The 12246-nt window shown below is 48.9% G+C and overlaps 1 protein-coding gene across 1 annotated transcript; it reads left to right on the top strand.

Moving 5' to 3' along the window:
• The first annotated feature begins 774 nt into the window (after window positions 1-774).
• Window positions 775-7872, top strand: gtse1 (G-2 and S-phase expressed 1). The gene is made up of 13 exons (XM_030095650.1): window positions 775-857; window positions 1117-1158; window positions 1255-1312; window positions 2572-3051; window positions 3265-3427; window positions 3560-3721; window positions 3802-3925; window positions 4009-4347; window positions 4426-4480; window positions 4571-4795; window positions 6818-7106; window positions 7454-7570; window positions 7660-7872. Exons 2-13 carry the CDS (start codon window positions 1137-1139, stop codon window positions 7744-7746), a joined length of 2121 nt encoding a protein of 706 aa, XP_029951510.1. The 5' UTR covers window positions 775-857; window positions 1117-1136; the 3' UTR covers window positions 7747-7872.
• Window positions 7873-12246: the final 4374 nt, after the last annotated feature.

The raw sequence follows: 12246 nt of genomic DNA, 5'->3' as shown, positions 1-12246 counted from the left end.
GTTATAATCCGCACATTCACTACGCTGTGGAACACCAACAAATACTATTGTAGTGTTACGACACTGTAGCAAATACTGAGAACTACTTTTTCTTTTGAAATCACTACGCCCAGACGCCATGTTTAGTAAGTAGTTCCGTTTTAGCAATCTTTGCAAAAAACACTCAATCTCGTAATTTTGCATTAATATTGCACAGCGTAGTGAAAGCTCTCCTCAGACCCACTGCTGAATAAACAACAGATCGCCCTCACAAAAAAAGTAAGTAGGCTGTTCTAAATGACTAGGGAATTGCCCTAAATGGGCCAATTTGCCAAAATGTTGAAGTATCGCTTTAAAGATATTTTAAATACAGCCAAGCGAATAAATTTCAGAACAGCTTGCCAAAATCTCTCTCTCTCTCTCTCTCTCTCTCTCTCTCTCTCTCTCTCTCTCTCTCTCTCTCTATCTATCTATCTATCTATCTATGGAGTTCTGAATCTCCATCTATATGTTGATGTAGCTCCTTACAGTACAATAGAATCGATATAATACATTATTAGAAAGAGAAAACATTTGCAGAGGGAAATTATTACTAATATATTTTATATTTCTACAATTAATATAATAAAATAGAAAATTCTTAATTTGGGAGGAAATTTTGTTTCCTTTCTCTATTTTATCTCTGGGTCCTCCTCTGGATCCATTTGGACTACATTCCCCACAGTTCCTGGTTTGGTGATGTCACACGATGCAGACCAATAGCAGGGCGCCTCGCTGACACGTGACTCCCGGTGCAGCAGATTTGAATTGTTTGCGTCAGTTTGCGTGATTTCGTGTGGAAGCTTTTGAATGTGTTTCAACAGACAGCGGGGCAGCAGGTTTGTATTTTCATTTTGCGGATCACAGTGTGAATTCCAGCAGTCTCTGTGTGGGCGCCGCCTCGTGTTGGTATCGTTAGCATCTGAGCAGTGAGTTATAGAGCTGGACGCGGACGGACGGCCGGCTGACATGCTAACGCTGCAGTTAGCATGGCCGCTGCAGAGCTTCAATAAGAGACAGCAGCAGCGTCTTCACGTTGATCAGAGTAAAGTCTTGAACGGTGCAGAGCAGCAGGTCTGATCTGAGTGTGTTCCCCAGGGAGAAGCGCGCTCATCGGGATGGACGGCGGGGCTTCCAGCGGTGAGTAGGACCGTGAGCGGAGGAGCAGCTGTCCTCTGAGCCCCCATCGAGTCTCACTCCGCTTCTGTCTCTGCTTGTGTCTCTGTCTCTGAACAGACGTGTTTTTTCTGCCCGAGGAGAAGTTTGACTTCGACGTGTCGCTGTCCCCATGCAGGTAAAATAAACCCACAGAGATGGAACAGCTGCAGAAACCCTCAGATTTTAACCCCCATAAACCAGCTAATGGCTGCTTGTGACAGGAAGTAACACTAACTTGCAAAATACTGCACAAGGAAATAAGTAGAGCTCATAAGTTCTGAAGATCTCATCCTCTGCAGACTCCATATTTAAATTTGTCCTTGAGTTAAAAGTCACATTAGTCCCAGTTTGAGTTGACTTCTCTGACCAGTAAGATGACTAACTAATCATATTTTATAAATCCTCTGGGGAAAGTACCTTTTTCCACATTTCTAGGATTCAGTGTGTTCTCTGGAGCTGAAATGGTCTTGCTGAAAGCAGTGGTGACCTGGGATTCAAACCAGTGAACTCTCAGCTCCAAGTCTGCTTCTCTGCCTCCAGGGCACCACTGACAAGCTCTTCTGCCAAAACCCGAGAAATGTATAATACACAAGAGGACTGCTTCAGCTTTTTGCTGCAGTATGAATGCAAGAAAATATGATTTCATAACTTTTACTGAGGTAAAGTTATAAACAGAATTAGTGGTAGGTTTTTCTGTACACTGGCACCCCCTGGTGGCGTTAAGCAAATTAACTGTCATTCGTGAGTGTAGCTCAGGGGTGTCACAGATTTTAGTTCAGGGGTTACAGACAGACAGTAATTTCAGCTTGAGTGGCCCGACTGGTAAAATCGTGCCACAATAACCTTTAAATTAAAACATGAAAGCTATGGTGCAGAGCACACATTTTGAAAATCTCTATAGTTTTGTACAAAAAAACTCCCAAACATTTACACCCGTAAATGACTGTAATTTTAACATGAATCCAGTTTTAATGAAAACTTTAGGTGCAAAATGCTCTGAAATATCAAAGAAAAAGTTCTGCTATAGCTGTTGCATTATGGGTGTTTGCTTAATAAGTTGCATCAAAATTCTTGAGAAAATTGGCAACAAATCAAGACGTCATACGAAACCACCATTCTTTATTTTACTATAAAACAAAAACTTTGTTTTCCAGAAAATAAATGTGAATAGAGTTGTTGATCTGACAGAGTCAGAGATGAGCACAATTCTGTTTTACTACCAGCGATGTGACGCAAAACTCTTCATGGAGTTCTGTCCTGAATCGCAGGACCCTGGTAGAACTCTTGACCTCCTTCAGGCTTTACCGTGGTCAGAATCTGAACGAAACATTGAAACCGTGTGCAGAAGCATCCAGGGAGGGTTGAGTCTGTAACTGCTTGGTCTTTGTGCTGCAGCACTGCGGATGAAGATGAGGACGAGGTGTTTGTGGGTCCGGTCAGCCATAAGGAGCGCTGCGTTTCTCAAGCCGTGGCGTCCAGGCTGCAGAGCGAAGGCGTGCAGGCGAGCTGGAGCCCTTTGACCGGCGAGCAGCTGGATGCTATTTGTCAGGAAGCACACAAGCTGGCCAATGAGCTGCAGAGCAGCGAGCCGGCCGGCGGCACCGCCGCCGACACTGAGGACTTCATCCAGGACGGCGAGGCCAAGCTGGGGGTGCTGGACCCTGCTGCCCGCGTGCTGAGCCCGGTGAAGCGGGAGACCTTCTGCGTGCAGGACAGTCCCATGAAGCTGCTGCCGCCCGCCGTCCAGCGCCAGGTGCTGAGAGGCAGCGGCAGCAGGGCAGCGCGGGCCAGCTGCAGTGCAGCTTCAACATCCCTCCTCTCCGCCTCCGCCTCATCGTCACGCCCCTCCACCTCCTCTTCCCGCCTCTCCACCTCCGCCACCTCCTCTTCCCGCCTCTCTGCGGCTGCCTCCTCGTCCCGCCTCTCCACCTCCGCCGCCTCCTCGTCCCGCCTCTCCACCTCCACTGCCTCCTCGTCCTGCCTCTCCACCTCCGCCGCCTCCTCGTCCCGCCTCTCCACCTCCACTGCCTCCTCGTCCCGCCTCTCCACCTCCGCCGCCTCCTCGTCCCGCCTCTCCGCCTCTCGAGTCAGCCCCAGAGATGGAGCCAAGGCTCCGGCCCGGCCGGCGCTGCGGGGGAAAGCGGCGATGGGCGGCTCCGCCGTGCTGCCCAACAAGCTGCCCGCCATGCACAGCTCCGGTTCAGCCAGCAGGGGCAGAATGGAGAGAACCCGACTGCAGCCACCGAGCAAAGTAACAGAATAAACCTTTTTATCTTGTCATTTCACCACCTGATATTTAAGCAGTAGTTTGAAAACCGGCTGCTGTGAAGTGTTTCCTGTCCGGCGTCTCCAGCAGATTGAATCTTTTTGTCCGTCTCGTCAGGTGGCGTGCGGTTCGAAGCGAAGCCCCACCTCCCGTCGCTCCACTCGCTCCCAGTCGTGCGAGGATCTCCTTTCTGACACGGAGAGTGTGACCTCTAACCTCAGCGACTCCTCCGTCGGCTCCTGCACGTCGGGGAAACGCGTGATGGCTCCGCCCACCAAGGTGAGCGCCGACCGTTGGGTTGACAGGGTTTGAAAACAAAACGGCGTTCAGCCCTGACTTATGGAGTGTTTGTCCAGCAGACTGTTGGCGTGAGGAGCACATCAGGAGGTAAAGCTCCGCCCCTTCAGAACAGGAGGAACACGTCCTCGTCTTCGTCCTCGGTGTCCAGCTTCAACTCCAGCACGTCTCTGTCCCCGGCTCAAGGTTGGCTCAGTCCAGCGGCTGACTGAATTCAGCGAGAACGCCGCGCCGTTGAACTCTCTCACGCTCCTCCTGTCTCCTCTCAGGTAAAGTCGGCTCCTCTCTGAACTGCAGTCTCAGCGGCGGCCCTGGCCCCGCCCCCGGCAGCGTCCCCAGAGCGGCCAACCCGGGCCAAGCGCGCCGCTCCACAGTGGAGCCGCCGCGGCCCGCCACCGCTGGCCGCCGCTCGCTGTCCACACACCCCAGGCTGCCGGAAGCGGAATGTGTGAAGGCGGCCAGACGGTCGCTGCTGAAGAGGGCCGACTCCACGCCCGCCCAGGCCACGCCCAGCAAGAGGCCGGCGGAGCGGCAGTCCGGCCGGCCTCAGGGCCCGCTGAGGGCCACGGCGCTGCCGACGCCCGGCACCGCCGGCAGAGCAGCAGCCGGTGAGACCTTCTCCTTATTAAACCCCTAAACAGAACTGAGCTCCTTCAGGCTCTGAAACACCACAACTGTGTCTGCAGGCGTCTCCAGTGTGCCGAAGCCGAAGAGGCTGATGTCCCTCAGCAGCTTGGACAGGTAGGGGACGTCTCTGCCTGGAGCTGGGTTCTCATGAGGGTTCCTCCTCCTTGCCTCCTGACTCCAGTCAATCCTTCCTCCTCCCTTCAGTCTCCCTCAGAAGCCGTCGGCCGGTCCTCTGACGCCCTCTGCGGGCGGCTGTGCGTCGCTGCAGGTGAAGGCCCGCCGCCCCTCCGCCCTCCCCACGCCGGTGAGACGCAGAGTGTCCGCCATCCCGTCCCCACGGTCCACCAACCCCGCCCACGCTGCGCCGCTGCCGCCGCCACCCGTCTCCGCCTCAGACCGGGGCTCGGCTCGGAGAGAGTGCAGCTTCAGGTGAAACAGTCCTACGCTGACATCTAGTGGTCACTGATGGTAACTACTGTACATTCTAATACCGTATTGGCTTGAATATAAGACGATATTTTTTTCCAGAAATGGTATTCTCAAAAATGGGGTGGTGCTATTAGGGCTGGGCGGTATGGCAAAAATTTCATATCGCGGTCTTTTTTTTATTCATACCGGTTTCATGGTATTTGACGGTATTTTGTTTTTTTTTTTATGTAAGAGTGTTGTTACTCACATTTTCTTCTAATAAGAAAATAATTACTGCAGTTGATTGGCTTTAAATAGCCCGTTTGACTGTCATAAGGACTGTATCATGTATTTTTTTTCATGTCCAGATTGCGTGATTGCGATTGTTATCTCGAGCCGCTGCTTGTTTTTTTGTTTTTTTTTTCTTATTAGACGCAGTCCCTTCTAGCAAACGCATCTTGAATGGACGTCTGACTGCTACTTGCAGGTTGAGCTGTGGATGTGGAGGGTGTGGATCTTAGTTTATGACATTCCTGGTACTCTAAAACGTGTTTTCGGCTAAGGTGGTGAAGCTAATTGCTAGTGTTAGCACCGCCGGCTACCACTTCTGCTCGACAGCATTTCCAAAAGATAGTTGTTTGATCCACGTCCGACCTTTTAAAGTCGGAAAACTTCCAAACCACAGACGTGGCTCCTCTTTTTGGTATTGGTTCCTCTGGGTAAACAGCGTGTGCTTCACTTTGAGAGCTCTCGCCGGCAGCGTGTTGTTGGTGTGCAGCAGTGAAATGGGTCCCTGCTGAAACACTTTACTGCTGCGGCACGTTCTGGACGTTGCTTGGGCTGTTCACTGGTATTACGGTATATGAAAAATTCATATCATAACGAAAATAAAAACCGGTATTCAGTACAGATCGGTATACCGCACAGGCCTTGGTGCTATAATGGAGGACTAGATGGAGCCAGAGTCCCGGTAAGCTGTACTGCCTCTGCTTCATGCAGTGGCTCCGCCCCCCGTTAGGGGGAGCTAGTGAGCTGGACAGAGTGTCAGCCTGCAGCAGTGAGAGAAGAAGACTGAGCAGTGTGGCTGCTGGTGGTTTTTCTAAGGTTCAATTCAAACAGCGCATCGAGAATATCTGCCTGTAAGTACTTGAGTATACTTAGTTGATGTTCAGGATGGAGGTGAAACTGATACTTGTGAGTTTGTCAGTTTGTTTTGAAGTTTCAACGCAGATGCTAATTCCATTAGCATGTCAATGGCGTTTCCATTCATAGTTAGCATTGAGCTAGCGGCTTTGATTTTAAATACTGGTTTAGTTTTTAGACAGTGATGTATGTTGTGATACATCTTGTGTATTTGTTCACTTATATGTATATCTGCTTTGTTTCAGTTTTACAGCCTTCAGGAGAAAGTAATAAACACTCAGACCAGCTGAAATCTGCTGCTTTCTTTCTGAAGAACTGTTCTGTACAGGCCAAACTGAACCCAACATTCACAAAGGGCTAAAATTATTAATGTTCATGAAGTTGAACAGAACTTGAATTTGATGGTTATAGTTATTTACATCATTAATGCAGTTATTGAACCTTTGAGGCTACTTATTGCTTATTTTGAGAAAGAATATATTTTTTATTTAATATTGCAGTAATATTTTTTTTCTTAAATCACGTGAAATGTTATCTCTGTTGTGAGTTTTTGAGTTTAGAATAATTGTACAATAAACAGTTCTTTTATGAGTAACCTTATTGTCTTCAACATATTTTCACAAAATGATATTTGAAAAATGGGGTCGTCTTATAATCAGAGTCGTCTTATATTCGGGGAAATACGGTATTTAAAGTCCAGTTAGAAAACAAAATTAGTGATTTATAGTAATGTAAATATAAACGTGTTATTTAGTGTCTGAGCGTCTCAGGAAGCCTTTTGATGGTGTAACTTATCGCAGCTTAGAAATATTAAATCTTTGAAGATCTCGGTGTAAATCTCCCTGTTACCGTGAAGATGTGCAGAGTTCTGACTGGTTTTTCTTCTTTTGGTTCTCGCAGCCCCACAGCCAAACCAGTCCAGGAGGAGGAGCCTGGCGACATCCCTGACATCCAGCCCTTCTGCCTGGACGAGGAGGAGGAGGAGAAGGTGGAGGAGAAGGAGGAGGTGGAGGAGGAGAAAGAGGAGGAGGATAGGGTGGAGCCGCCCAGCCCCCCATCACCACCCCCCCACCGTCCCAAGCAGACAGAGAGTCCAGACGGGACCGAGCTGAGTCGGGAAGAGCCAGAACCCAACGGCAACGTGATGGAGGTCCAGACGCCCGGAGACAGCAACGGACAGATGGAGGAGGTCAGACAGACACCACTCACGCTTTCTCTCTTTACACACCAAATATATCCAGAGAGGATGTTTGACACTAGTTTATTAATATGCTGTTGAACTTTGATAGTGACCATATTTTCTGTGCTCGCCTCGTTTTTCTTCAGTTAAGTGGTTGTAATATTCAGAAACAACTTATATCAAAAACTGCACGTCCTTTTGTTTAAAAAATGTTGTTTTTTTTTTTTTTACAATAAGGCAATCTTCAACAGAACAGTTTGTTGAATCAAGAGCGCGGCTCTCGTGGTCCTGAAGGTCGCAGTGCAGTACATGATGTGTGATGAGGAGAAGCTGACTGGTCTTCATCGTCCCCTCAGGTTCTCCTGCTGGATGTTCCAGCTCCGGATCTGCAGCCTCAAGAGAAACTGCTCATCGACCTAACCAACACCCCGGATCTGATCAAGACCGGCGGCAAGACTGCCTCCGCGGCTCAGGTACCCGACGCACGCACGTTGTTAAGGAGCCGCTGTCAGGGTGTTGCCGATTGATTTCTGACGGCTTCCATGTTTTTCTCTCTCTGCAGCTGATCGACCTGAGCTCTCCTCTGATCAAGTGGAGTCCTGAGGAGAAGGGCGAGAACACGGCGCCGCTCATCAACCTGTCCTTCTGACCCCGCCCTGCTCATCAACCTGTCCTCCTGACCCCGCCCCGCTCATCAACCTGTCCCCCTGACCCCGCCCTGCTCATCAACCTGTCCCCCTGACCCCGCCCCGCTCATCAACCTGTCCCCCTGACCCCGCCCTGCTCATCAACCTGTCCTCCTGACCCCGCCCTGCTCATCAACCTGTCCCCCTGACCCCGCCCTGCTCATCAACCTGTCCCCCTGACCCCGCCCTGCTCATCAACCTGTCCTCCTGACCCCGCCCTGCTCATCAACCTGTCCCCCTGACCCCGCCCTGCTCATCAACCTGTCCCCCTGACCCCGCCCTGCTCATCAACCTGTCCTCCTGACCCCGCCCTGCTCATCAACCTGTCCCCCTGACCCCGCCCTGCTCATCAACCTGTCCTCCTGACCCCGCCCTGCTCATCAACCTGTCCCCCTGACCCCGCCCTGCTCATCAACCTGTCCCCCTGACCCCGCCCTGCTCATCAACCTGTCCTCCTGACCCCGCCCCGCTCATCAACCTGTCCCCCTGACCCCGCCCCGCTCATCAACCTGTCCCCCTGACCCCGCCCCGCTCATCAACCTGTCCTTCTGACCCCGCCCTGCTCATCAACCTGTCCTTCTGACCCCGCCCTGCTCATCAACCTGTCCTTCTGACCCCGCCCTGCTCATCAACCTGTCCTTCTGACCCCGCCACCCCACCCCAAATCACACCGGACACTCACTTTAAAATCCGCTCTCTCCTTCCATCCCTCAAGCGGATCAAATAAAGTGTCCACTGGAGCAAATGATTGTTTTCAATAATGAAAATACTCGAAGGTTGCAGAAGGATCTTTTTGCACCTTTATTGTACTTTAATTGTTTGTTGCTGCTCTTTATTCGTATCTCAATAAATCCTAAATAGTGAACATTAAACGTGTGTCACAATACTGAAGTTACTTTACAGTTACTTTAAATATAAATGACCATCTTGAAATATGAGGATAAATTGACCTTTGGCTAATCCAGAATGAAGTAATTAAAAACAATCTGACTTTTCAACGATCCATTTCGCGGAGTGTTGACAAGAGGAAACGATCCTTTCAAGTGACCCATCGAGAAATGACAAACCAGGGGCCTCGCCTATGAAAACTGCAGGAAAATCTGACAATAATCGTGCGTGGGAACGCAACGCGAACTTCAGTCCGCAAAAAAAATTTCGGAGCCAAAAAACAGTCCGCCGTACAGCTGTTTGCAATTTCCAAGTCATGGTTTCAAATCCTGCGGAGAACGTGACGGTGGCCGATCCCGCCCCAACTCCACCCCTTGGCACCATAAATGGGTATGTAAATGAACTCATGAAGGAAATTTGGGTATATTAGACGGTGCGTTGCACGCGCGTAGCCTGCAGATAACCGCAGATTGGGCGGATAACGTGTCGAAAAATTAAGATTTTAATGACATTCGGGCGGGTTGCGGTTGAAGCACTCAAATAAAAAAAAGCAACATTTTAAATCTTATTCCAAACATAAAGAAACGAACGAAAACGACAGAAAAACACTTTTTGATCAGCCAAACGAGCAAAAGTGTGCATAATCATGGCATTTACGATTTAATCGCACATTCAGCAGAGGACACCGCAGCTTTTCCTTTTCCAGGGTGATCAGCGTCTCGCTGCAGCAGAACACAAGTGTCGGCCGGCAGGTGAGACGCCGCATGCAGGCGGATCTGCCACTGTGGAGGTTCATAGTTCATTCATAGTGTCTCAACATTGCAGAAACACCTTCAAAAAAAAAAAAAAAACAACATAAAAATGTAGTGGAAATTGGTTGCACAATATGATCGTGCGTCCATGCATTATCAAAATCGTTTTGCTTCTGGAGTCAACAGGATTTCATGCGCTGCAGCACATAGAGGCTTTGAACCTGTGATGATTCGGGGTTCGGACGTCAGATATGGCCATAGCAAGCATTTTTTGTGTCAATTCGCCATTTAATTGAGAACAATTTGAAGTGTGTATCATGAGAAAAATCATTATGTCATCACAAGTGACAGTCGGTATTTGTAAGTGCAGAGACAAAGACATTGTAGCTACGTGTTTTTATTATGTGTTTTTATTTATTTTGATTGCTCCCCTTTGATCTGTGGCTGACTCTGTCTGATGTCCTGGAGAAAGACAGGGCCTTGTACCTGGACGGACCCGTCTCCACTGCGGGCCTGTTTGGTCAGTCGCTGGAAGCCATCCAGGCGAGGTTTGAGCTGGGGAAGAAACAGAACGAGGCTCTGCGCAGCATCATTCCCAGATGGGAGGTTAAACCCAGATTCGGATCCGGATCCCGCAGGCCTGCAGCCGTGCAGCCGGCCCCTAAGAGGACGACTCCGACGGCCAACGTCCAGGAGGGACAACAGGTGCGACACCTGCTGTCCGCTCAGCCTCCACGCCACTCGGCTTGGAGTAAGGGCCCACCTCCAGGCATCCGGAAGGACTCGGCGCCTAAGAGGAAGAAGAACCAGCCGTCCTAACCCTGGGAATGGAGTCAGGAAGGGCCCGAGCAGCAGGGAGACGCTGCGGCCCTTCATGTTTTGCCCCCCGAGAGGCGGGTTCACTGTTATGTTCAGGGGATCAGTCCCAAATGGCGCTGTACTCCCCAATCATGGTCTCCCAAGCGACCCCCCCCCACACACACACGCAAATGTTTCTGGTGTGTGTCATGTTCAAAACCTTGTTCTAATAAAGAATGTTGTGGTTTTTCAAAAAATAATACAACAAAAACACTTTCAGATAAGTGGCAGTCAGGTGATGTCATTCCCCGCCGGCTCGCTAGAGGGCAGCAGCCCTCTTCCTTCTGTGCAGAAGGACAAGTGCAGTCGGGGGTTGCCATTCTCCGGTGGCACGCTAGAGGACAGACAACACGACAGTGGTTTCCTATATAAACAGACAGGGCGGCACTCATTCGCTTCCCCTGTTAAGGATGTCTCACTCTCTGTTGCAGTGGTGCAGTGTCAATTTTCTGTCGGTCCGAGCTACCCATGTTCCCGGTTGTCTGAACAAGGGGGCGGATCTTCTCTCCAGGGGGGGTCCTATGGTGAGAGAATGGAGGTTGCGCCCACGTGTGGTGGCTCAGATATGGGAAAGGTTCGGCAGGGCGGAGGTGGATCTGTTTACGAATGACGTGTCCACTGGATGTTTCCGCGAGCAGCCCCTCAGTAGCTTCGATTTTTCACGTTTAGTACTCAGATCTCAATAGTACTCAGACCTCAGTACTCAGATTCAGATACTCAATACTCAGATCTCAATCTGCAATCTTCATACAGGAAGCGGTTGTGATGGGGCGCATGCGCAGATGTTATCTCATAATTTCGACTTACTATCTCATAATTATGACTTACTATCTCATAATTTGGACTTACTATCTCATAATTATGACTTACTATCTCATAATTTAGACTTGCTATCTCATAATTTTGACTTACTATCTCATAGTAATGACATACCAGGTGCATGTTTTTCTTTTTCAAGTGGTGGAAATGGGCTTCCATAGAAAACACAGCAGGGAACTCTCTCTTTGAAAGTTTCTTCAAGGAACTTAATATACCTAGGATTCATTGAGATTCTGCTAGCAATTTGGAAAAGAGATATCATTGTTGAAGAACTCATTTCAGCTGCCAGGTCTATGCAGTCTGGGAAATGCCCAGGGCCGGATGGGTATACGGTTGAATTTTACAAGACTTTTATCCATAAATTAGTTCCTGTCTTGCTGGACATGTTCAGTGAATCATTTAAATCACTTTCATTACCTCAGACACTCACTCAAGCTTCAATCTCCCTCATCTTGAAGAAAAATAAAGACCCCTTGTCTTGTGCTTCATACCGCCCCATCAGACTTTTAAATGTGGACTCTAAATTATTATCTAAACTCCTAGCCCTCCGTCTTGAGTCTATACTTCCGTACATAATTTCCCCTGATAAAACGGGCTTCACTAAAGATATATATTCTTACTTTAATCTGAGATGTTTGTTCAGTACAATTTACCATCCACCTACTCTCAATGTTTCTGAAGCCTTGTTATCTCTGGATGCTGAAAAGGCTTTTGATCGTGTGGAGTGGGATTACCTCTTTTACACTCTGGACAGATTTGGCTTTGGTCAAAAATTCATTTCTTGGATGAAACTTTATCATTCTTCTCCCAAAGCCTCAGTCAGGACAAACAATACGTACTCTAAATATTTCCCTCTTCAAAGATCGACAAGACAGGGCTGTCCTTGAGCCCTTTGTCTTTGCCATTGTGATGGAGCAGCTCACAATATCACTTCGTTCTAACCCCTGCATCTCTGGGATATCCCAATATGGTTTAGAATAAAAAGTTTCGCTTTACGCAGATGATCCTCTTCCATACATTTCTGATCTATCATCATCTATCCCTGTTGTACTGACCACATTGAAAGCTTTTGGTTTTATATCAGGTTATAAGATCAACCTGAGTAAAAGTGAGTTGTTTCCTTTGAATACAGCTGCACGTAATCTG

The sequence above is a fragment of the Salarias fasciatus genome, chromosome 7 (genome assembly GCF_902148845.1).
Source record: "Salarias fasciatus chromosome 7, fSalaFa1.1, whole genome shotgun sequence".
Classification (NCBI taxonomy): Eukaryota; Metazoa; Chordata; class Actinopteri; order Blenniiformes; family Blenniidae; genus Salarias; species Salarias fasciatus.
This window is presented reverse-complemented; position numbering and strand designations above follow the sequence as displayed.

Excerpts from the sequence above, each read along its gene's own strand:
- gtse1 (XM_030095650.1), top strand. The coding sequence starts at position 1,137 with ATGGACGGCGGGGCTTCCAGCG. Across the intron at positions 3,052-3,264 it reads TCTTCCCGCCTCTCCACCTC|CAGCCCCAGAGATGGAGCCA; the intron begins CGCCACCTCCTC and ends CGCCTCTCGAGT. Across the intron at positions 4,348-4,425 it reads CGCCGGCAGAGCAGCAGCCG|GCGTCTCCAGTGTGCCGAAG; the intron begins GTGAGACCTTCT and ends CTGTGTCTGCAG.